We start from the raw sequence: 27073 nt of genomic DNA, 5'->3' as shown, positions 1-27073 counted from the left end.
ATAGATTCTGAAGTCCATAAAACAATAATATATAAAATACACTGCCTGTCTCTGTCAAGCATTCCCAGTACCACAGAACCTAAAGAGGGTACCACTATTTACCCCTCTCCATCTGGCAGGCTTGAGTTAATAGTATTTTTATGCCAGTATAAAACATGAAAACAGCAGAGAAAGCTCAAGTAATCAAAAGTGATTGGTGCATCAGGGAATCATATTTATTTGGGCCATTAAAAAGTAAGTTAAAGCATCTTTCAAAATAAACTACAATCTCTTGGATCATTATATGAAAGTATCCCAAGATCCAGTCTGACCTTTTCAGATAAAAACACATGCATCATGGCACAGATGGAAAGCAGTTTCCAAAGAGGAGACGAGGGTCTCTGCACAGTACACATATATCCATTTTTCAATCACAGTTTTACCCACTTTGGATATTTAAAAAAAAAAAACAAAAAACACTATGATCACTTAAGCTAGGCTATTCGGCCATTTAGAAAGCAGACTCCCCTGCAGTGTGGATTTGTTGGTGTGAGTAAGGACACATCATTTCCTACTGCGAAGGACATCACGAGAAAACTCACTCAGCAGCTGTCACCACTGAAACCAAAATGAGATTCTTTCTACAGCTAAATCCCTGGGAAAAGGTATCTACTATGTCAGTCCAGGTAATTGTCCTGGCAATGACTCCAAAGGAGAACACAATCAATAAAATCCTGCCAAAATTGAATATAAATTATTTTTCCACTAGCATGAATTTTACTCAATTTGATTTTTAAGAAGTCTCCTCAGAAAACTCTCATCAGACAATGTGTAGTATAATCTGTATTTGTGGGTAGCAGGAGACACAATAATAAAAATGGGAAGCAGACTGCAGGTAAGTAGTACCCCAGGACAGCTGCTACTTCACTTCAGTTGCCCCGCCTTCCCCATGAGGCCCACACTGAAAGGTTTACAACAAGCCCCCACGGTCAGGCGTGTCTGCCTATGCCTGGCGGATACTTCCGCCTGGCTAGGTCCAGGTCCAGATAGCCATTTCCGGGTCAGGGCATCTCGCGGGACCAAGATCCATGACGTCCCACTAGCCACGTAAGCGCGCAACGTGGCCATGTGATCTACGCGCTTGCGTGTAGTAGTGACGCTGATCTGTCCACGCCCAGCCTTTAAAATCAGGCGCCATGTTCCCGGTTCCTTTTTCCTCTCCACACACGTGTTTCCCACAGGCCTGCTCACTCTCTGTCCCTTTAATAAAACTCTTGTTAGCGGATTCTGTCGTGTTTCGTGGCATTTCCTTGCAGGGTAAGCACACAACGCAGTCGAAAAACTAACATTTTTGGTGCCGAAACCGAGCGGGCGCTTCCGGGCGCCCGGCGCCTGGCGCCTGGAAACCCGTAAACCGGGGACTGCAACACTGCTCCGTACGCGACAGACCGCTCTCCATTTCGCCTGACCGCAAAAATTCCATGCAACACCGCTTTCTCCGATTGGTGAGTCCCCCCATTTTCGGCCAGCGTAAACGGTTTCCTGAATCTGTGAGAACGACCGTTGATCGTCCGGCGCCTCACCAGTATTCTTGAGACCGGGGGAACCCCCGACCACGGTCTTCACTGGCTACGGTTGGCCCCTATCGCAGGCCTCAGATTTCTAGCCCTCTCCCACGTCTGCAGCCTGAGATATTTCTCGCGTTGGGACCACCGCCGTTGGGTGCGTCCTGGGGGCCACGTGGGGCCGACACGTTCATCCGGCTTGACGAAGCGGCAGACGCTGTCCGGGTTCCCGGGGAATCCTTTCCTCACGTGGCGAGGGCCCCTGTTTCTGTGGCTGACGAGCTAAGGAACAGCTTGTGCCCGGTATCCGTCCTTGGCCTTGGGGACGCCTGGGGCCTTGGCTCCGGATCACGTTTGTTTTTTTTCTTTTTTATTTTTTTCTGCCTCTCCGCTGCAGACATGGGAAACAAGGCTTCCAACCCTGTTAGTCCTTCCTCTCCGTTAGGCTGTCTTGTTGAAGCTTTAAAACCTCTCAGTTTAATGCCTTACATAAAGATTCCTAAGTTAACTCGTTTATGTTCTAAAAAATGGCCAAAGTATTCTTTAGAAAACAACAAAAAATGGCCGCCGAGCGGCTCCTTAGATCCCGATATTTTACGGGAGTTATCTAATTACTGTCAGCGCTCAGGCAGATGGCAAGAGTTGCCCTATGTCATAGCGTTTTTCTTTCTCAGTGCTAAACCGTCTCTTCTGGATTCCTTCTCTCCTGCTCATGTGCTCCTGGCTATGCCTGAACCGGAGGATTCTCTGACTCCGGAATCTCTGACTCTAGATCCTGCTAACGAACCTCCACCTATTCGACCTCCAGCTCCAACTCCTAGAACAACTGTTCCTTCCGCTCCCCTTCCGGATTCTTCTTCTTCTAAAGCTGCTCCTTCCTCGGCAGCGGCCGGTTCCAAAGGCCCTGCCCTAGCTCCAAACTTCACTCCTCCTACCACCCGCTCTCGGGCTGCTAAACTGCCGGATACCAGCCATCCAAAACCTTCCACTGTTCTCCCTTTGCGAGAGGTGGCTGGTGTGGATGGACTGATTAAAGTTCATGTTCCATTCTCTCTAGCAGAACTCTCTCAGATAGAAAGTAAGCTGGGTTCTTATACTTCTAATTCTGCTGCCTTTATTAAACAGTTTCAATATATAACTCAATCTTATAGTCTCACCTTTCATGATATATTCATGATACTTTCTAATAACTTACTTCCTGAGGAGCGCAGGCGGGTTTGGGAGCAGGCTAGGATTCATGCAGACGAAATTCATCAAACTAACCTCTCACACCCGCCAGGAGCTGAGGCGGTTCCTGACCGAGAGCCACACTGGGATTATAACACCCAGGGTGGCTGTCTAGCCAGAGATAGGTTTATTACCTGTCTCCTGACAGGTCTCCGTAAGGCTGCCCTAAAACCAGTAAACTATGAAAAACTAAAAATGGTTATTCAAGATAAAGACGAAAATCCGTCTCATTTTCTAGAGCGGCTCACCAAGGCTCTACTTCAGTTCACTAGCTTAGACCCAGAGAGCCCTGAGGGCAGGCAGCTGCTAATGACCCACTTTGTCTCACAGAGCTTCCCTGACATTAGGGATAAACTTAAACGTTTGGAGAACGGCCCTCTAACTCCACAGGCAGATATGCTGGCGATAGCATTTAAGGTGTACCATGGGAGAGATGAAAAAGCCCATAAAAGGAGCTGCCAGATGCTGGCAAGCACTGTCCGACCGGCTCCCCGAAAGCCGTCTGGTCCCTGTTTCAAGTGTGGGAGAGAAGGCCATTGGGCCCGGGCTTGCACCGCCGGCCCACGAAGGGCACCAACAAAGCCTTGTCCAAACTGTTACCAAAAGGGTCACTGGTCAGCTGACTGTCCTAACGTCCCAAGTGACGTAGGAACGCCAGATGAAGACCACCCTTCAGCTGACTTTGTAGGCTTGGCTTACAGCGAGGACTGACGCTGCCCGGTTTCCGCCCCGGCCACTCCCATCTCACACAGGGAACCTAGGGTAACTATAAAGGTCAATGGGTGCCCCATCTCGTTCCTTTTGGACACCGGAGCTACCTACTCTGTCCTGAGAGAGTTTTGGGGGCCCACCTCTCCTGCTCGTCTCCCTATTGTCGGGGTTGGGGGACAGCCTTATCTACCTCATCAGACACCACCACTCAATTGCATTTTCAGAGGCATCCCTCTCACACACACGTTCTTAGTGGTGCCAAGCTGCCCTGTACCTTTAATGGGGAGGGATCTTCTAGCTAAGGTAGGAGCGTCCATTTCTTTCGCTCCACACATTCGCTCCATCCCAGACGCGCCAGCAGCTCCTTTACTTTTACTTCTAGCCATTCACTCTTCTGACTCTAACAATTCTTTTCCCCTACCAGCCTCTCAGGTAGACCCAAAAGTCTGGGATACCCAGAACCCTTCTATTGCTAGACACCATCAGCCTGTTATTATCCAGCTACAAGATCCTACAAGGTATATCACCCAAGCTCAGTATCCTCTCTCACTCCAGAGCCTGAGAGGACTTAAGCCTATCATTTCTGACCTTCTCAGGAAAAAGCTGCTTCGCCTAACCTCTTCACCTTTTAACACTCCCATTCTTGCAGTTAAAAAGTCTAACGGAACCTACCGCCTGGTTCAAGACCTCCGGCTCATTAACTCTGCAGTGGTCCCTCTCCATCCTGTAGTGCCTAACCCGTATACTCTCCTGTCCACTATCCCTTCAGGAACCTCTCACTTCTCAGTTCTAGATCTCAAAGACGCCTTCTTTTCTATCCCTCTCAGTCCTCAGTCTCAAAATATCTTTGCTTTTACCTGGACTGACCCTGACACCCACCGGTCCACACAGCTGACCTGGACTGTTCTGCCACAGGGATTCAGAGACAGTCCACACCTGTTTGGTCAGGCTCTGGCCTCTGACCTGCTTTCTCTGTCTCTCCCTGGCTCTAAACTAATACAGTATGTAGATGATATTTTACTCTGTAGCCCATCCTTACAGGTTAGCCAAACTAACACCTCTGCTCTCCTAAATTTCTTATCCAGCCGGGGTTACAGGGTATCTCCTTCTAAAGTTCAGCTGTCAACTCCCCAGGTCACCTATTTAGGCCTATCCATTACTCCAACTCACAAGGCTATTACTGTAGACAGAAAGCGTCTAATCCAGTCCCTCACAGTCCCTTCTACTAAACAGGAGATTCTGTCTTTCCTAGGAATAGCGGGTTTTGTACGGTCCTGGGTTCCATCTTTTTCTCTCCTTGCTCGCCCCTTATATGAGGCAGCTCAGGGCTCACCGCACGAGCCCCTCCTTCATCCTGTCACTAAACCTTTCCAAAGGCTCCAGCAGGCTCTTCTTCAGGCTCCAGCGCTCCATCTCCCAGACTTAACCCGTCCCTTTTCCCTCTATGTAGCAGAGAAAGAGGGATTTGCCCTGGGAACTCTAGGACATCAGCTGGGACCCTCCTTTGCACCTGTAGCCTATCTGTCAAAGAAGCTAGACCTTACCAGTCAGGGCTGGGCACCTTGCATCCGTGCCTTAGCAGCTGCAGAGCTCCTTATTCGGGAATCAAAGAAGTTAAGTTTTGGGTCATCTATTACTGTTTTCTCTCACCATAATCTGTCCCATCTTTTAACTTATAAAGGCTTGCAAACTTTACCTCCTTCCCGAGTTCTTTCTCTCCAGGTGGCATTACTAGAGGATGCGACGCTTACTTTCCGGACCTGTCCACCTCTCAATATTTCAAGCCTCCTTCCTCAACCTAACGCTGACTATTCTCCTTCTCATTCCTGCACTGAAACTTTAGAAGAGCTGCTACCTCACCCTTCACACATACAGGAGGGCACATTGCCTCAGGCTACTTATACTTGGTACACAGATGGCAGCTCCTTCTTATATGAAGGGACCCGTAAAGCGGGTTATGCCATAGTGTCAGATACTGAGATAATAGAGGCACAGGCATTACCCACACACACCACCAACCAACAGGCTGAGCTGATAGCTCTCACTCGTGCCTTCCAATTGGCACAGGGACAATCTTTAAATGTTTACACAGACTCCAAATATGCTTTTCATATTCTCCTGTCCCATGCTGCTATTTGGAGGGAGCGTGGCCTTCTCACAACAAAAGGGGGATCCATATCTAACTCAGGCCAAATAATGGCCATGCTGGAGGCTTCCCACCTCCCCAGAGCTATAGGAATTGTCCACTGCCGGTCTCATCAGACGGATAGCTCCATCATCTCTAGGGGAAACAACCGGGCTGACCAGGCAGCCAGGACAGCGGCCCTCCAGGGCCAAGTCTCACCTCACCCACCACAGGGAATCCATACAGTACAGCCTACACCCTCACAGGGAACTCCAGACACTAGACAAATTCTGTCCTATCTACACCAGCTCTTTCATCCTAATAATCTTGCTCTGTCTCAATTCGTAAAAGCTCACCTGCAGCCCACCTCTGAGGATTTACAGTTCTTAAGAACTATTACTGCTTCTTGTGAGATCTGCCAAAAAACAGATCCCAATACCAAGTACAGGAGTCAGCCTTTTCCCACCCACCAGGCTAGAGGTTCCCTTCCGGGGAGTGACTGGCAGCTCGATTTTACCCATATGCCCACCGTCAGGAAAGTTAAGTATCTCCTCGTGATGGTGGACTCATTTTCAAATTGGGTGGAGGCATATCCGGTTTCTAATAAGCGGGCTCAGACAGTTGCAGACCTCCTTCTCCGAGAAATTATTCCTCGGTTTGGAGTCCCTGCTTCTCTCCAGTCTGACAATGGCCCAGAATTTACTTCTCAGATTTCTCAGACACTAGCTAAGGCGTTAAATATTCCCTGGAATTTCCATATCCCATACCGTCCTCAATCCTCAGGTAAGGTGGAGCGTACCAACCGGTCTTTAAAAACTATTCTTACTAAGATGTCACAGGAACTTCATCTCGACTGGGTAAGATTATTGCCTCTAGCTCTCCTCAGGCTCAGGGCTCTTCCTAAAAAGCCTCTTTCAATTTCTCCGTTTGAACTAATGTATGGAAGGCCAGTTCTAACACCAGGTCTTTTATCCAAACCTCCAACTATTCCAGATAGCCTGTTAACTCCTCTTTTATGTCACCTAAGGTCTATTCTATGGAGCTACGCAGACTGTTCATTACCTCAGCCGTGTGACAATAATTGTCCACCTCCAATACAGATTGGGGATCAGGTCCTTCTTTTCCCTCCAGGCCAGCGCCCTTCACCCCTTTCCCCTAAGTGGCAGGGACCCTTCAAGGTAATTCTTGTGACTCCTACAGCTGCTAAACTCGAAGGCTTTCCTCACTGGGTCCACCTGTCTCATCTAAAACCTTTTATCTCACCTCCATCCCAGAAAAATCTCTCTTCATATACAGTAAAACAAACAGGGCCTCTCACTCTCAAGCTCCAGAGGACACCAGGATCCACTGCCTTGTCACCAATTCCAGAGGAATAAGGTATCACCCCTTCATTTCCCAACCAGGGCCACACAGAGCCGGAGGCAAAAAGGACCATCAAAAATATCCAGGCGGTAAGGAATAACGTAATGCAATAATCTATCATTGTTCAATATTCAGCACCTGATCACCTGCGTTTCCTAAATGCTAACCTAATAAGGGAAACAGGTGCCTTAAATAAACTACCTCTAATAAGGCTTGTCTCAGATAGAGATCAAGCAGAGTACTAAGTCCAGATCTACCTCAGGTAAATATCGCATGTCTCTATCTGGACAGGCCAGATCTACCTCAGACAAATGCCAACTCCAAAATAAAATAATAATGATTCTTTCTCTCTAAGCCTTTTCTATGTCAACAGTATCTTGTCAAACAGAAGGTTCCCAGCCACAGCACGGATGGACAGCCGCAGAACGAGGGGACGGCAGAACTTCATTCCAGGACCTGCCCACCACCATCCCAGGACTTCACAAGATACCCTCTCATCCCCCTGCTCCCCAAGAGCCAGCCAACGCCCACTATTCAGCTGGAAGCAGTCTTTGAGAGAAACGTCGCCCCCATACCCAGCCAACCACAATTTTTTCTTTTTTAAAAAAGAAAGAGTCAGGAATGAAAGGTTTACAACAAGCCCCCACGGTCAGGCGTGTCTGCCTATGCCTGGCGGATACTTCCGCCTGGCTAGGTCCAGGTCCAGATAGCCATTTCCGGGTCAGGGCATCTCGCGGGACCAAGATCCATGACGTCCCACTAGCCACGTAAGCGCGCAACGTGGCCATGTGATCTACGCGCTTGCGTGTAGTAGTGACGCTGATCTGTCCACGCCCAGCCTTTAAAATCAGGCGCCATGTTCCCGGTTCCTTCTTCCTCTCCACACACGTGTTTCCCACAGGCCTGCTCACTCTCTGTCCCTTTAATAAAACTCTTGTTAGCGGATTCTGTCGTGTTTCGTGGCATTTCCTTGCAGGGTAAGCACACAACGCAGTCGAAAAACTAACACACACCACCAGTAAACTTCTTCCACTCCCTCTGTTCTTGCTGATATTCTGGTGGTGTATGTAAGGACTGAGGCTCTGAGACAGACTGGCTCTGTTCAGGATACTCAAGACTAGGGCAATAATGAAAACTAAGAGGCTGAATGAATGAAGTCCTGAGTGGATGTGTATCACTGACATGGAACTGGAATCAAGGACCCCAATGCCTCAGACCCGTGGGTGTGACCAAGCCTTCCACAGATAAGGCTCAGGGAAAAGGCAAAGTCGTTCCCTGCTTGGAATACAGTTGTTGGCCAATGGCTGACCCTTAGTTAAAACCAGTGTGCAAGAACCATCAGCAGCAGCTTCCTCTTCCTGGATGACTACAGCCTGGGACTGCTCCCTACAGAGACCCTACTGAGATTAGCCAACGCACCCCCCACCCCCACCCCACCCCCCGTGTGCTGTGCATAATAAACACATGGAGTTTCCACTGCCACAGCTGGGCCCCAGCGGGGCACATGGCCCACCCAATCCGAGCTCTTCTGCACCTGTGTCTGTCATTTCCTCATTCCCCATCACCCCCATTAGGTCAATCCCTAAACCATGCAGGTCTCAGCAAAAACAAACACATAAAATCGATGGCTAGTTTTCCATTCCCTTGCAACTAGCTCCCGGAGTACAGAATGTTTCTGAAACTGGTCTCCTGTTGATGGCATTCTAGGGCTATCCCATCACAGTTGTTTGCATATATTAAGGATACAATGTTTCCCGAAGTTGTGTAGGTTTCTCTGTTTGTCCCACATTAGTAAGGGTGGGTGGTCAGGCACAGGGATGGAGACAGCTAATGAGATTTTTACTAAAAGCCACAGTTTAAAGAATCACATAATACACTTTCCTTTAATCTTAAAACAGTCACTGGAGTATCATCATGTCTAAGGGTTGTTTTGGGTATTAAACTCCTAACAGTTTTGTTACTTAAATACAGTCTATGAGACTCAGTAAGTCCCAGAGTACTTATCTTCTGTGGTCACAGGAATAGAAAGTCCTGCATCCATACAACAGTCTTAAGTCACAAAAACAAACACACAACTCCAGCTAAGGTAAAGTACGACGCATCCCCTTGGAAATGACAAAAAGCTCTGTGACTTTGGGTCCAAATTATCATCTCAGGGGCTAGGGCAGGTACTTGGCTAGCATGAGTGAGGTTCTGGGTTTGACACTCAGAATAACGTCAACAAACTACCATCTCGTTCAGACTCAATATTTAGCAACTTTTAAAAAAGTGAATGAATGGATGAATGGCAAAAGTTTAGAGCTCAAAGTGTTTTTCTATCATTCATTCATCCATCCATCCACTAGATTCACGTGGTCACTGGGGTCTTATTGTGATGTTCACAAACAAATAATTAATAAAAATAACTGTTCTTCTAGTTGCTGTGGCTGTCTTAGTTACTGTTCTATTGCCATGAAGAGACACCATGACCAAGGCAAATCATAAAAGAAAGCATTTAATTAGGGGCATGCTTTCGGTTTTAGGGGTTTAATCCATTGTTATCATGGCAGGAAGCAGACAGGCATGGCACTGGAGCAGTGGCTGAGAGCTTTACATCCTGATCCACAGGCAGCAGGTAGGAGAGGGATAAGAAGGTAGGCGGGTGGGGGGCTTTTGAAACCTCAAAGCCCACCCCCAGGAACACAACTCCCCCAACAAGGACACACCTACTCCAACAATTCATCAGCTGGAGGTTACACATGCAAATATGTGTGGGGGCCATTTCCATTCAAACCTCCACAGCTGCCATGAAGAACTCAGGAGCCAGGGGTGGAGTCACACACCTGCCATCTTAGCATTTGGCTGAGGCAGGAGGCTGCTAGTCAACTGGGTAGCTTCAAGTGTTCCTCATCTGTGCAGTCTCTGCTATAGTCCTTCACAGGTGAACAACTCAGGGGGAGAAAGAGCCCAAACCTACACCAAGTAAAGGGCCCACCCTCCTTCATGGCTACCATGACCTTTAGTTACCCAGCTGTCTTACCACAGCCCTTTAAGAGGAGCTTTTACAAGCTCACCCACGTTAGTCATCTTTCCACTGTGACAACACCCTAGAAAATCACCTTACAGCAGGAGCTACTTATACTGGGGCATGGTGTCAGAAGGGTCAGCTGACTCCATTGCGTTGGACCTAAGGTGAAGCAGAATGTCATGGAGACAGAAGTGTGAGAGGAAAGGCTATTTATTTGTGGTGGCCAGGAAACACAACACAACACACACACACACACACACACACACACACACACACACACACACACACACCAAGAAAGAAAGAGAATGGGGTGTAGGCACATGCCTAGGATAACATACAGCCTCCTGGGGCACCCTCATAGTGACCTACTTCTTCCAACTAGGCCCCATCTCCCGAGTTTCCAACTCCCAACAATACACTGAATTATTAACCCAGCAGTGGCTTCTGCTATTGACAATGTTATATAAGCCTTGTGGTCCATCTCCTCTGAACACTGCTATGTTGGGGCCAAACTACTTAAGTCCTTCAGAGACACTGAGAGCAAGCCATACCTTTAGACTAAGAACTCTCAGCCCCACTATTTAAAAATGCAGTTCTTCCATTGCCAAAGGCATGCACTAGATAGCTGTATGTGACTACTGGCTGCTGGAATGAACAGCACAGGTACAGAACATCTTCCTAGAAACTTGAATTGATTAGCAGGTACCTTATTTGCAGTTGCTAATTAATGTGTAGGCTCTGTAAAGCCTTTTCTCAAGCCTTTTCGGAAAGTCATTTCCCCTATCCTCATCACTGCAGACTTGGTTAGAGAGCTTTGGATTGGCCCAGGAGAAGAGAATGCATGTTATTATTTAACTAGAGGCCAATATTAGAAAAAAACTCTAGAAGAGGAGATTTGTTAGTGTTTCTTCTCCACAGTACCTTTCCCCTGGTCACACAGGAACTAAAGTTCTTTTCTTACACACACAGAGGAGCCTCAAGACCCGAGAAAAGGAGAACAGCTAAGCAAAAGATAAAGCTGCCCTCCATTGAACAATACGTAGAATTCAACATCAGAGCCATGAAAATCAGTTTCTACTTTGTTATATTATCATGACATATGTGAAAGAACTGTTGAAAGTGTGGCCCCTTTACAATCACATACAAATATCTGTACAGGTTACAATAAAGTCAGCAATGGCTGCAGTGGGGAGCAAGGATGAGTTCTTCCGTTGATTTTCAAACGTGCCGTGTTATAACTACATATTTTACTGAACACACTAAATGGCATTAAATTCTTTTAATATTAATTTTTAAAATTGTGTGTGTGTGTGTGTGTGTGTGTGCGCGCATATGCAGAGGAAGGTTTAAGAGCCCTGAAGCTGGAGCTACAGGTGGACATGAACCACCTGATGTAAGTCCTGAACATGAAATGCTGGACTTGTTGAGGAGCAGCGCCTGTGATTAACTGCTGGGCCATCTCTCCAACTCTTACCTTCCTAAAGAGAGCCATGTGCACACAGGGCCTCTGCTAAGACCTTCCACTTTCCCTTCTCTCTACCTGATTAGGCATGTGCACATGTATGTGTTCATCAATTTTGCTTCTTTCCCCCCTAGAAAATATATTGGAATTATGGGGCCATATCTAGTAACTCTTTTGTACCCAGAGTATCTATTATAGTGCCTGTAATACAATGGGTAACTTCTAACAAAATGTCAACTTTTAGCAAATATATTCTTACGAACATATGATTATTATTGATACAGATATGGAAAAAATATTCTAGGGTTATAAATTAAAAAGTATACATTCTAATTTATTAATTTCTTATACAGACCCCAAATAACCTTATAATAATCTTATTAGTTTATTACACAGACCTTTGTAATTATCAGTGAGTTAAAAGCTTGTGTTGATGCATGATTAAAGGAAATAAATAGTTCAAGGTTCTGCCAGAGACTGAGAACAGGTGACAGAGCTGGCAAACAACTGGTGCTTGTGTGCATCATAGTAACAAGGTTTTTATTTCAGACTCTGACTGGTGTATGCCCTAATCTACTAAACCATTTTCTAGCATTTACTTTCATTTTTCCCACAATTGACATGAATATCAACGCAATGTTCTGATTTGAAAATGAGAGCTTATTCGAAGAGAAAACACTTCAGTTTATCGCTATGCCTACTAGGAAAAGCTTTCTGAAGAAGCTGCCTGTCTGACATAAGATTAGTGACAGTGCATTCTTTAAAGGAGTAAATGGAAACATGTCCGCATTAAGCAAATGTACTGCAGTAGGAACAGGAATCCTATACAAGCAGTTATAATAATATGACATGATAATACAGTGTAAGGAAGATGATTTCATTACTTTAAATGACGTTAAAAGATCTGTATAACTATCTTATGAATTCAGGATGCATTAAAAGTTAATCCTTTGCACATAACACTCCTCTCTACTATGTTGTATTAAGTTCTGATTAATTCTTGAACTGAAACAGGATGATCAAATTAGAAGAAACAGTATATAGCAAACAAAGTTTTGTGGTGAGATTTTGTTGTACCCTAATAATATTTGCCTGAAGATCAGAGGATAGAACAAGCCACTAGATTAAACATAGAGGCCAGACAGTGGTGGCACACACCTTTAATCCTAGCACTGGGAGGCAGAGATTTGTCTGGATCTCTGTGAGTTCAAAGACACCCTGGATTACATGGGATTGATTCAGTCTAGGAGAAAAACAGAGCCAGGCAGTGATGGCACACACCTTTAATCCCAGTACTTGAGATCTCATGCCTCTGCTATCAGTATTTGGGAAGCACACACGCCTTTAATCACAGCATTAGGAAGGAAGTAATATGGCGGGGCGGAGAAAGGTATATAAGGCGTGAGGAGACAGGAACTAGAGGTCTTTCAGCTGAGAGCTTTTTGGGCAGAAGCCCCTTTTGGCTAAGGACTCAGAGGACTTGTGGAGTTGGCGAGGTGAGAAGTAGCTGTGGCTTGTTCCTTTGTCTCTCTGATCTTTCAGCATTTACCCCAATACTTGAATCTGGGTTTTTATTAATACAACCATTTAGCAATTTGAGCTACACAGTTTTAAAATTATTTATTCTTCAATTAAAGACAAGACATTGAATAAGAATAACTGTTAGATTAGTAACATCCTGCCCTCCCTATTCTTTATCTTAAAGTTGAAGGATGTAGGAGAAATATATACACATAGAGAGTCATTATGATTAGGAACAACCTGTTCCCCACCCACCCCACCTCCACACACACAAATTCCCTATGCTAAAGTGGAGGGACACAGGAGAAATACATACATTATGGAGAGGCACTACAGTATATTTAAGGGGATAAAATCTCTCATGCAAATTCTTATATGTAAAACCAGTATAAAGTTTTTCTCTTTAATCTCAAGCTTTCATACTTTAAATTCTAAGTGATATAATAAGTGGAAATAGTGATTATTATTATACACCCATGCTTGCCTGAAGGGCTGATAGGATGGGCCAGTGGGTAAAGGTGCTTGCCACCATCTTTAACCTGAGTGTGGTCCTCAGGACCACAGGTAGGAGAGAATCAGCTCTTGTGTGTTGTTTTACCCACATACATGAATAATCAAATAAACGTAATTTAAAAAACTCCTACTACTTTATAAATATTACCCCATGGAGTAGCAGGGTTAGAGCAGTAAAAGATTCTTATTTACGATGAGTGTGTAGATTCATAACCAAAGATCTTTGTACAGCTCAAAAGTAAACCTGTGTGCTAAGCAACCATGGCTGGAAAATCAACGGCAGAAGTACAGGGTGACAGTGAACTCACAAGGAGATGCAGCTCATTAATGGGGGAGCTAATGATGCATGGCTTAAGGAAAACAAATTATTCATACAAATTCTCCCCCATTTTAGAATTTTGTGGGGGGTTTTGTTGTTGATTCTTTGGTTATTCTGTTTGATTTCTCAGCAAGTCAAAACCAGTTTAATTTTCCTAACTGAAGAGTTTTTCCTAATAGGAATTTTGAAGAAAAAAAAAAGCAGTATCTTATGATCACCCTTCTTCATTGTTTCAAAACAGGGTCTTGATGTGTTAATCACATGGTTTAAGTCATCCCCTTGCCTCAATCTCCCAAATTCTTGGAAATACCAGGGACCATCATTGTGTCTCTCTCTTCTGAGAAGAGAGATGGGCAGTAGTGTTAAAGAAACTAAGCTTTCATGAAGAGAACTTTCTCTAAAGTTCTGTCAACTTTTAAAGACAGAAACAACAGTGTCCACCTGCTATTCCCAGAAAGCTCTTCTGAACAGGAACTGGCATACTATGTTGATCAGCACTTTGCAAATGCCAACCAATCTGAGTCCTTGGTCCTATTCACTCTGTACCCTCTCAGCCTTTCTCCTTTGATTAGTTCCCTCTAACTCCCATAATCCTTTTCCCCTTATCCTGTAAATGTGTCTACCTCTGCAATCTTAACAACAACAACAACAACAACAAAAACAAAACTAAACTAAAATTATCTCCAACTAAGAAGCCCATGAATGCAGCCCTTCTTCCTTTCCTGCCCTTAGAATGAAGCCCTAGCAAGAGGAGTGTGGATGTCCTGTCTCCACAGCCTCAGTTCTTACTTATTCCTTGGTAGGACTCGCATTCCCAGCTGTACCACTACTATAACATTGTGGCTAATTTCTGGGTTACTTCAGTTGGCACTGTTTACTTCCTGCCTAACTTCCCTGTGGTGTGTGACAGTGCTCTAAGCTTTCCTTTAGCCCACCAGTTCACAACTTTCCTAACGCTGTGACCCTTTAATACAGTTCCTCATGTTATGGTGACCCCCAAACACCAAGTTATTTTGTTGCTATTCATAACTGTAATTTGCTGCTGTTATGAACCTGCTGCTGTGCAGGATATTCATATGCAACCCCAGAGGGGTTATGACCATTGCTTTAGTGCCTTTGAAACAATATCCTCTCTGTGTGCTCCAGGCATTCAGGAGATCTCTCCCTGGTATTTCTACTAGTTTCTCTCCTAACTTATCTCCTATTCCCACGCTGCCCCACAGGGGTCAAACACCAATATGCTGTGGACTCAAGTCATTTCCTCTCCTCTTTCGCTCTCTCTGCCTCAGTTAGCTCAACCGTGTCCCTGACTGTAACAATCACCTATAGAGAGTGACCAGCAAACATTTCTCACATTAAAATCACCCTTACATTGTAGGTCTTTATCTAGCTATTCACTAAACATATTCTCTACATATGTCTTACAATCATTTCAAGACTAAATTGTCAGAAATTATTAATTTGACAGAGGCATAGTCTCCTTCTCCTCTATTCTATTGTTAAAGACAATATTCTGCAAGTAGGATTAAGGATTCCTCCAATCTGAGCTGCCAACTTGAGACACTACTGAGCTAGAAAGTACAAACATTAAAAAGGAAGCGAGCCTTGGTACCATCATTTAAGGAAACTGCCCCATGGGGAAACAAGTTAACTAATAAAGCTGTGTGCCTTGGTACCCAGTTATAATCAAAAGCTTAGCCAGTTTTGTAAGCCGCTAATGTGCCAGTGTGGGATGAAGCCAAACCTGGGAATTCTTGGATAACAAACTGTGCCTCACTTTTACTGACGCACATAGCAGGCAATCAGTAACCAATAAATGCTACTAACGAGTAAAAATAAACTTACTTCTACAAGATACTGAGGCATGTGCTTTTCTGTGTTTAAGTTTTAATAAGAGAACTGAACTCAGTGAAAAAATACTGATATATTACATCTTCAGTCTCAATAAAATATATATATACATAGAGTTAAGAAATGGCCTAGATTATCAGGTTGGAAAATTCTGAGTGACTAAATGCTGCAAAAGAATTTAGCAATTCCTCTACACTGTTCCTTCAATATTTACAGGTAACCAGATAATCTCCCAAATGAGATTTATTGACAAATTTAATTAAAATGCTCTTCAAATGCTATTCATCTTTCATCTTTGATCATTAGAGGCACCGAAGTTAGAACAAATAATGACTTCAATAACACCTTCTAAAGTCTACCTCCTCTAGGTCACACTTAAATTATAAAGTTCACATAAATCAATGATAATTTATTTTTTCCTAACAAGATTGTCATTAGAATATCTCAAAGCAAGTGATCATCTTTCTCATCATTTTTTTTTTGTTGTTGTTGTTTTTGAAGCTGAGTCTAATGCACCCTAGACCTGCCTTCAGCTCACTATATAGTGGAGAATGACCTTGAGGTTCTAATCACCCTGACTCTATCTGCCAAGGGAATACGGCACCACACCCTGTTGATGTCACAATGGAGAGATCAACCCAGGGTTTCATGCTCACTATTAAAGCACTCTACCAACTGAGCTACAGCCTAGCTCAATTCTTTGCCACTTTGACCTTAAAAAAAAGGAAGATAAAAGAAAATCATCACATACTTGACAGCCAAAAGACAACCCAATATGCTTGAAAGGCACACATTTCGTAGGATTACTTTGTAGAACAGGAAGTGCCAAGCTATGCACACCAGCTGCCACCCTACCTACAGATGTCTCTGACACAGTAATAAAATGAGAAGCCATTTGGTTTAATAACAATAAAAAAGCAACATCCAGTCCTGGTTGCCTAGCAACCAGTCATGAATGAACTCCACAGAGAATAAAAGCCCTAAACGAACGTACAGTCTGTGCAAGTTTCAAGGACTCAAAGAGATTCAGTAGTTAATCTAAATTCTAGGTGACAATTACCATACTGAGATAGAAGGAGAATCTATCATGATTGCCCAGAATCAAGTATTCACTAGAGCTAAGAGTCAATCTCTTTCACTTATATTTTGAACTAGCAAAATGTTTGGGGGAAATTTATTTCTCAAATAAAAAATTTCATTCAGGAGAAAAAAGAAAGGATAAACAGCACAACTTCCACTTCACTCTGCAAAACACATAGTACCTACCTCCTGAGTGTGGGCTATCATCCTGGCTACTGGGCCATAGGAAGACAATAACAGCATCCAATTCTCTAACAGAGGTAGCCAGGGATAAAGAAACTACCTATCGGAAGGCATCTGGGCCAAACTAAGAAGGGAACTACATGACCAGAGAACATGACACCTGAACTAAAGAACAATCAATCATTCACCAGGTTACAGCTCTTACCAGCAGGACATCCAGAGCAGCACCAAGCTGTGGGGGGGACGGGGGACAGACATAGAAGAGCTAAAGCCAAGAACATAATCACCTCTGGAGGTGATGCAAACTGAATCAGAGCAGAGAAAGCATGAGTAACACTGCACAAGCTAGTGAAGTAAGAGATGCTTTGGAGAGAAAACCAAAAGATTTAGAAGGGTCAGAGAAGTGAGACTGGACAGCACACTCAAACCAGGTCTAGGTTTCTTGACCCATGAACACAGCTCTAGGACATGAAACAAATATGTACAAGATGCATTGCTTCTCGGCACCAGAAACACTAGTCTTAGTCACATCCCACACCTCTAACCCCCAGAATCAATTACATGAAAATTACTGACCCAGAGGGAGAAAAGGAAAGGAAAGGGGGCAGCAAAGAATGAAAACCAAAAAAATGCCAGAATGTAAACTTTCTCAGTGACAAAGGAGAGGGGAAAGCTTGAGAGAGAGATGGTTCAGTGGGTAAGAACAATGGCTACTTTTGCACAGGACCAGGGTTCGGTTCCCACACTGACACAGAGGCTCACAACCTTGGGTAACTCCAGTTCCAGGGGATCTGACACCCTCTCTGACCTCCTCACTCACTGCAGGAACATGGTGCAAAACACATAGAAATGCAAAATACTCATAAAACTACATATAACTAAAACTACAATAAATAAATCTTTAAAAACTTAAAAATTAGAAACCCTAAAGAGAAGCAATATTCGCGTTGACTATACAAGTGTTGTAAATGTAAGTAGGTTAAATAAAAATTTAGAGAAAACTGCTTGGATCAAATATAGCTGAGTTACAATCTTTTATACTTTAAGTACCTGAGATCAAATAAAGTCATGAGATGCTATCAATAATTGAGTAAAGAATACAGACTGTTAATCTCACCCTAAAACAGAAATGGATAATAAAATGTCTAAAAGCCATTCCTCATGAGAACTGAGGTGGCCATAGTAGCATTTTTATGACTGACTGAATTATCCTGCAACAGCTTCGTGGCTGATCTGCCTCGTTCAAGGTTAAAGCAGCCTGGATAGTCGTGTACAGTATAAGAATGTAAGCAGAATAACATTTTGTAAAGAAATACATATATTCTGAAATCTTCAAAGTAGTCCATACATTATGACAAAGTAATTCTGCTTCTAAAAGACTATTCTGATGAAATAACCTAAAATACAGATAAAGGCAAAGGTTTACATAAGGTGAAATGACTAAGCTGACACCATCTTGTCCTGACTTTATTTTGTGTCTGTCTGGATACCTCTCAGTCCTCTAACCCTCAACAGCCACATCCACCTTGGCAATACTTTTGGGAATGTCTGTGACCCTGACCATGGTTACATTAATATATTAATAGCTATATTAACCAAAATAAATGATGTGTATGCAAGCTTAAATATAAAACCAAAATAACTAAGATAATGCATAAATCAAAAATAATTGTCATGGAGTGTGTGGATAATATGGCTGAGCTTTGTAAGAAAATAGATGCTACTAGGCAACTCCAAAGCCCTCATTGCTGTGACCCCACCTTGAGTACTAATGTATTGTGGGGTTTGTCTTTAAAAACACTGTACCCCTGAGCTTGGGCACCAAGAGACATTTTGGAGGCATAACTCCACTCTTAGTTTGGCCATTAATAGGACTCATATACTTTTAATTGGCTTAACCAGTATGGTGTCATTAACTATCTCATGTGGATCATTTCAATGACATTACTGCAGGCAAAAAGAACTAGAGATGGCCTAAATATCTTCAATATCAATAGTGATAAATATACTATAATACAACTGTAAAAGAAAACTTTAATGCAATCACTAAGAATGATGTTTTTAGAATGACTTCAATAAAGTGACAAGTCTCATGTCTGGTAAATGAGAAGAAGTAAATTCAATAAAGCCATTGTTTCAATACTGCATTTTTAAAGAGCATAAAAGGAAGAAATATTATTTGTGAATAGTAATAACAGACTTTTTCCTTTGCCTATAGTTTGTTTGTTTTATAAATATTGAAGTTATGTTATTTTTATATTTAGAAAGAAACCTCATCCATTCATCAATTCCAAATAAAAGTATACCTTAGCTTTGTGCTTAAGTAAAAAGCACATTAATTTTATATTTTTCCGTTAAGTTGGTCACCTGTACTCAGCTTGATTTAAATGTAACAAATAGTTTATACATTTTTGTTGAATGAAACAAACTTGCTCAGCATTCTAGAACCAAGGATAGCAAGTATTCAAGTTGATTAACAGAATTCAAGCAAATAAGGAACTGTAACTGGTTTAGCACTGACAAGACTGTTACCTGAGGTGGTTGAGCAGAGGCTGGAGCCGTTCATCGGACTGCACAGCAGGCAAGGACCTGGCTGTTAGCTGAAACAGAGAAAAGGGTCAGAAATGCGGCAAGGGCGGGCTGCACTGTAAGCAAAGGGGAGCTGGGTGAAAATCAAGCGGTCACAAACATGGGGGCGGGGGCACTTCTGTCCTTAAAATCAAGGGATTAGTCATTCATCGGGATTAAATAACTACATGTCTCCAGCACTCAGGAGGTGGAGGCAGGTGATGGAGGGCTCAAGGCCAGCCTTTACTACCCAGAGAGAGCCTGTCTTAGAAACTACAACGTCTTGAGGACACAGAATACGTTATTGAGCTTTGCATGAAGAGAAAGCCAAGGGCCCTGTCTGAGTCTGTGCAAAAGCCTCTACTCACAAGCACATTATCTCTGTAAATAAACTGGAAAAAGTTCTAAACATTAAAATGTATAAAACCTAATTTTACAGTATGATTCTAAGATAATGATGCCATTAGGGAGGGGGACTTTCACTTACGGCTAAGCAATCATGAAAGTGGAATACACACAAACTCTCCCTCATAATTTCCTTAATTTTAACAACCAACTACATCTTCTAAGACTCAAAACCAACTAAAAGTATTTAATACTAAAATGTGACCTCAAATTAATCTAGGAGACCAAAACTGAAAGGCAAACTCTACTAAAAGGAACTCATCTGACAATTCACAGAAGGGAATCTTAGGAAAAGTAGTGGACTAAAGACATCCTTTGGTACTATGTAGAGTATCCTCACTCTACTGTTTTCATATAAGAGTTCTTGAAAACAGAAAACAATTTATCAAACCAACTTCTTATACTGTATGAATAACAGCTATAATTGAAAATATTAAAATATTCTAATGTAAGTTTTAGAGTTGGGCTGTAACTCAATGGCAGAATAAGTCCAAAAAAGAAAAGAAAAGACCAAAACACTGTATGAAAATATTTAACTAAACAATGTCTAATAATGAACAGCAAGCATTCTGAGTTTCACATAAGTCAACAATCAACAGTTATTAAATTAAAATACAATACTGTGACACAATAATATGCTACAATTTTAGCACAAAAAGATTTTTAGTATTCATGAAAAAATGTTGCCTAGTATGTCATCACCAGAAAAGTTATCAAACTTTATAAGCAAACCTTTAGCACATCCTATCATGGAATCTTTAATGTCAAATCCCTCTACAAAATACCACTTTCATTGTTAAAGAGATGTCATGTCTCAGATCCTAAGCTATTCTCTAAAAATGATATTTTAAAAGCCAATTTTCTAAGAACAAAGCAGACAGGCTGGACTTTCCCAAGCACTTGTCAATTTCCATAGCATGCTTCCTAATTAAACCATCTTTTTTAAAGGAAAACAGACAGACACCTCTCCGCCACACCACATTTCCTAGACAGCTGTTCACGCCAAATGAGGGAATTCCTTAAATAGTCCTTCATCTCAATTCCATCCTCCACTTGCTTTTCCCTGAACTATTAATGCATTCCATTCACTACTGTATCTGCCTCCCATTTTGCTTTTCTTCTAATTTATCCCATACTAAAAGACTGAGGTTTTTAAATTAAGAGTTAATTTCCTCTCTAACTAAAATCTGCCAAGAATTCTCTTAGGCTTTCAGGTTAAAGTTATTGCAATGATCTCACACTCGAAATTTTACAAAATTTTCATCTTGGGGCCACAGTAGTGAAACACTCAACCAAAAGTGAGAGACCAACTCCAGTTCCAACCTGCTACACAAGATACACAAAAGAGTCCCAGGTAGGAAGTTGTCACAGCTAGGTGTCTAGAATAGAGCAATTCGATTTTGAGCTTCTCTACCAGGAACTTAATTAACTGTCATGGCGAAGCTGGGCCGTCAACTTGAGCAATCTGGGAAGAAGGAACCTCAGCTGAAGAACTCTCTCCATCCAACAGACCTATGGGCATGCCTGAGGGGCATTTTCTTGATTGCTACTGTGGCGCTGGTAGTATAAGAAAGGTAGCACAACATAACATGAGCCAGAGGGAGCAAGCCAGTAAGCAGATTCTTCCACCGCCTCTGCTCCAGTTTCTGCCTCTGGGTTCCTGTTTTGAGTTTCTGCTCTGATTGACTGTAAGTTATAATATGAAATAAACCTTTTCCTCCCCAAGTTGCTTTTGGCCATGCAGTAACAGAAAGCAAACTTGGACAAATATCAAAATGTTTTCCAAAGGCTATCCTTTGCAACTTGTAAAACATTTAGCATTTTCAAAAACAGTGCGTGGTTTTGGGTTAAGGAGGGGTGATAATGAACCTACCCCCAAACTGGTGGTAGACCCATGCACTGACTTCAAGTGACTACTGCAGCTGTCATTAAGGGGCTGCCAGCTTCAGAGACGCTCTTCAAACTTCTAAAGCACTATATTGGCTTCTTTCCTCCATCCCACCATGAGGCTGCCACAGCCCTAGCAATAATAACTAACAGATGTGTAACAGAGCTAGCTACAGAATGGTGACAGGATCATGCAACTCACTCTATTAACTGATGAAAAAGAAAAGTATATCTCTATCTGCTCTTGATAGGTAAAGGCTTTCAAATCCCTGCTTTCATGAAAATCAAATCTAAATCAAAACTAAATGACAATGATCAGCCCTCCCAGAAGGCAATATCCTATCAGACCAAGATGTTTATTAGACAGTTTAAACATTTTCTCTACAAGTTAAAGTGAATAGCAAGCTAATAAATTTTATTTATAAATTTGGTGGGGTTTTTTTTTATAGAAAACACAAAAATATGCTCTGTATGAATCCCAAAATTATGCCTACTTCAAAGGATTCATTGTTGGGGGATATCTGATCACACTGTGATCCCCAAGTTAGCATTTGAGTTAATTCAATAAAATTAACCTTGGGTCAGAAGGCTGAGAGGGCAACTAGCTGACAGAAAGTAATCAGAGACCATCAGAGGGCACCTGGAAGAGACAGAGAGACGACCCGGAAGTAGTAGGGAGGAGTTTGGGATGGTGAAGCTTTTTGTGGTTTGGCAAGCATGACAAGGGACTGATTTTCCTCCCCTTTGGCTTTTTTGCGACAGGGTCTCCATATAAAGCCCTGGGTGGCTTAAAACTTGCTCTATAGATCAGACTGGTCTCAAACTTGAGACAACCCTCCTGGCTTCATCTCCAGAATGCTAATATTACAGGAATGCGCCATTACAACTGGACTCAGTGATGCTTAGATAAATTTTGTTTTAAAAGACTGATACTGCTGAGAGAGGGCTCAGCAGTTGCACATACTGCTTGCTCCTCAAAGGATATGAGTCTGGTTCCTGGCACCCACAACAGGACAATTACCTGTAACTTCAGTTCCAGGAGCTCACGTATCTTTAGCCTCCATGGGCACCTGCACTCACATGCATATACCCACAAACAGACACATAATTTTAAAAATAATAAAAATGAAATTTTTAAAGATTGGTATTATTGAGCAAATCTCTCATAGAGCCATGTGAACACCCAAGATGTGGACACACAACACAAAACACTCTTCTCTGCCACACCATCCATCTTGACCCATCCCCACATGGCCAGTAGTTCAGAAAGTCTGCCCTAGGCAATGATCCTGTTGGCCTTGTACTCTAACTTCATTAGTAAATGTAACTTACTACTCAGAGGGTCATATACATTTCCCCTTCCATTTCTAGCTCAATAGAACATCTAAAGTCCTTCTTTAAATACAGCAAGTGCTCCATAGATGGAGGCGCTGGCTAGTCTTATGTTAACTTGACACACAAACTAGAATTATCTGAAAGGAGGGAAACTTGAGAAAATGCCTCCTTAAGATCTGGATGTAAAAGCCGGGCGGTGGTGGCGCACGCCTTTAATCCCAGCACTCGGAAGGCAGAGCCAGGCGGATCTCTGTGAGTTCGAGGCCAGCCTGGGCTACCAAGTGAGTCCCAGGAAAGGCGCAAAGCTACACAGAGAAACCCTGTCTCGAAAAACCAAAAAAAAAAAAAAAAAGATCTGGCTGTAAGATCTGGCATTTTCTTAATTAGTGAATGGCCCAGCCCATTGTGGGTGTTGCCATACCTGGGCTGGTGGTCTGGGTTTTATAAAAAAGCAGGCTGCACAAGTCATGGGAAGCAATTCAGTAAGCGTTCCATGGCCTCTGCATCAGCTCCTGCCTCCAGACTCCTGCCCTGTTTGAGTTCCTGTCCTGACTCCCTGTGATGATGAACAGCAATATGGAAGTGTAAGCCAAATAAACCCTTCCTTCCCAACTTCCTTTTTGGTTTGGTCACAGTGTTTCAATCACAGCAATAGAAACCCTAGCTAAGACAAAGGAACTGTGGCTTTCAGGTTCAAAACTCAAATTATGGGTGTAGTGTAAACTCATAAAACCTCAGTATGAGCCGGGCAGTGGTGGCGCACGCCTTTAATCCCAGCACTCGGGAGGCAGAGCCAGGCGGATCTCTGTGAGTTCGAGGCCAGCCTGGTCTCCAAAGCGAGTTCCAGGAAAGGCGCAAAGCTACACAGAGAAACCCTGTCTCGAAAAAAAAAACCAAAAAAAAAAAAAAAAAAAAAAAAAACAAAAAAACCTCAGTATGTGTTTATCTAAGTGCACAGAAATGTAAAATACATCATACACTATGGAGAAACTACCATAGTTCTTTCCTTTTACTTCCTGGTTTGGACTGAGGGGGATTTTGGTCACTAGATAATTGCTACAGATAAAAGAGAACTATCAAGTGAAGAAATTTTTTTTAGACATTATTAAAAGTGTAAAGTCTTTCTCAATGAATAAAAACAATTTTTAAAAAAAAACAAAAACCTGGGTATGGTTCGGAGGTTAGAGCAGTTGCTGTTCCTCCGGAGGACCTGAGTTTATTTCCTAGAACCTAAATCCGGTCGCTCACAACCACCCATAACTCCAACTCCAGGGAATCCAATGCCCTCTCCCCACCCTCTTAGGCACCTGAACTCAAGTGTGTATGCCCTGCCCACTGACACACCCATGTACATCTAAGTTTAGAAAATAAAATGAGAAGGCTGAGACAACTTGAAGGCATGTCAGACAGTAAGAGTGAGTGCAAACAGCACCTCTGAAATAAGGTCAGCTAGACTCAAGTAAAGAACCAGGCTCTGCATGGAAACCGGCAGTGTCAGATTTAAAGTGTGTATTTAAACATCTCCTAAGGTGTGGTTGGTGTGCTTTCTGCTACACAATAACTTTTTGAAGGAAATCCAAAATGTTTGTCTCAGAACAACCCTATCCCCAAAGGACACTGAATTGGATGGAAACTGAAATGTAAATAGTAATTAGAAGATTAATTTACTCAAGGATTGGAAACCTTGGAGAGAAAGCATGCTTGGCACACGTGTCTTTTAAACACATGTGGGGCATGGCAGCACACACCTCTAATCTCAGCACTAGGGAGGGGGAGGCAGGAGGATTGGGAGTTCTGCCCACCTTGACCTATAGAGTGAGAACCTGACACCTCACCTCCCCGCTGAAAACAGAAAACTCACAGTGACAGAAAACACAGAATAATATGTAAGTGTACCTTCCACTTAGATACAATCTCTTCAATATAGCTCAAAGTAGAGGTTGGTCAGCACGGAAAGAATTAAGCAATAGTAGGTTTTTAAATTCTTTTGTGCGGAAAGCAATTTGATATTTATCTAGGAAAGGGGGAAGGAAAGGGCACAAATCACTAGAGAAGTTTTCTAAGTGACATTCTCCCTTTCCTCAATCCTGAGAACACTCCAAAGCACTGACGGTCTATTAACTTTGGGTGTCTCCTGGAGGTGAGTTCTGCACATATCTGTGTTTGAAACACTTAGGGCAAGGCAGGACAGGTGTCTTTCCAGTAGTGAAAGGAACTGAGCAGGGCAAGCTTAAACAGCAACAAGGAGAGCAGTTGAGAGTGTGGCACCCACAGCGACTCAAGACAAACAGCCAAACTGGCTGAGACACTGTGGAAGAAAGAAGGGTGTGAGCCCGGGAAATGAAGCAAGTGTGCACCACAGAACTCGGTGGCTAAGGACGTGGAGGACACCAGGAAAGTGGGCAGGCAGGTAAAACAGTGGCTAGATTGCCTTTTAGAGCTGGCCTGGTGGTCCACACTTAGTCACAGCACTTGGGAGCTTGACGCAGGAAGGTCAGGAGTTTACGGCCAGTCTGGCATACATGATAGCCTGTCTCAAAACAGTCAATTAAACAAACGAATTAAAAGAGCTGAATTCAGAAAAATTTTTTAAAAAATATTTAATTAAGATTAAAATTAATTAAAATTTTTAAAAAATCTAAGGCACTGATGAGATGATTCAGCATTTAAGAATATTGGCTGCTCTTTGCCTGGGATCCAGGTTCAGTTCCCAGCACCCACATGGTGGCTCACAACCCTCTGTAACACCAGTTCTGGGAGTCTGGGCACTCTCTTCTGGCCTCCATAGGCACTATATGTATGTGATACATACACACACACACACACACACACAGAGGCAAAATAGTCATAAACATAAAATGAGTATTTAAAAGTATCTTGGAGACAACCAAATATAGCATGGACCCACAGTCCAGTGAAGGTTATGGGGCTAAAGACTTAGACGTAAATCTCACCAGCAAGCACACAGCACTAGAGGCTATGGACTACCTGATCTCCCAGACCAGAGATGGAGCAGGGATGTAAAACTGTAGCTTACAACTGTCACTCACTACCTAGGAACAGTACCTTTGTGACTAAGACCACTATAACCAATGACACATTGACAAGAGAAAAGTGTGAGTTTATTTTTAATGTAAATTTTATACAAAATGAGAGGCTTCATGGGTAGCTGTTCAGAAATAACTGGAGGAGAAGGAGAATTACAATGGAAATGACTGAGAGAGAGGTTTAGTAACATAGACTTGTAGATTCTTCACTGTGTCCCTGGGTCTTCAGAGATACATTCCTTTTCTACGGGGGGGGGGGGGGGTGTCTTCAGAAATGATAGTGTTATGGCCTGCTGGGGGTGGGGGACAGCAAATCACCTTCTTCCCTCTGTTTCCCCAAATGCCAAGGTAGCATGTTTTGGAGTAAAATGTTCTAAACCCCATCCGCTCCAACCATATACAGGAAATATGATTTATTACTAGTACCTGCTCTGGATATGGAATGGGAGATTAGAGATCTGCTATCCTTAGTTGAATAATAAAAGAAATGAATTTTGTGCTCCAATGGATTTAAGGTTTATAACACAAATGAAAAGCAATTACATCTGGTAGAGGGAACGTGAAACCAGCACTCCCAGCACATTTTAGAGGAGGAGGCTGAATCTGAGTAAGTGAATTCTACCTTGTAGGAAAAACACTCTGGGTAAAGAAAGCACTTCGCCTGCAACACTGACGCTCACCGCTGCTCTTGAGAGGACTTGGTGTCAGCCAGCACTGGCTGCTCTTGAGAGGACCCAGGTTTGGTTCCCGGCACCCACATGGAGCTCACAACTGTCTGTAACTCGAGTTCCAGAAGATCTAACACCCTCTTCTGGCCCCTGAGGGTGCCAGGCATGCACATGGTACAACTGCATACATGCAGGTACTCACCTACTCATGAAAATCAATCAAATCTTTTCTCAAGACAACTGTCAAGGGGCTCCTAA

The 27073-nt window shown here is 43.1% G+C and overlaps 1 protein-coding gene across 4 annotated transcripts in view; it reads right to left on the bottom strand.

Moving 5' to 3' along the window:
* Positions 1 to 27073, bottom strand: part of Prim2 (DNA primase subunit 2) — a 308490-nt gene that overhangs the window by 80547 nt on the left and 200870 nt on the right. For all 4 annotated transcript variants that reach the window (XM_052745227.1, XM_052745228.1, XM_052745229.1 and 1 more), the window contains one exon: positions 19438 to 19505. In XM_052745227.1, the coding sequence (XP_052601187.1) occupies positions 19438 to 19505 (68 nt within the window). The remainder of the gene's footprint in view (positions 1 to 19437; positions 19506 to 27073) is intronic.

Source organism: Peromyscus californicus, unplaced genomic scaffold (assembly GCF_007827085.1).
Source record: "Peromyscus californicus insignis strain IS unplaced genomic scaffold, ASM782708v3 Scaffold_19__1_contigs__length_69161282, whole genome shotgun sequence".
NCBI lineage: Eukaryota > Metazoa > Chordata > Mammalia > Rodentia > Cricetidae > Peromyscus > Peromyscus californicus.
This window is presented reverse-complemented; position numbering and strand designations above follow the sequence as displayed.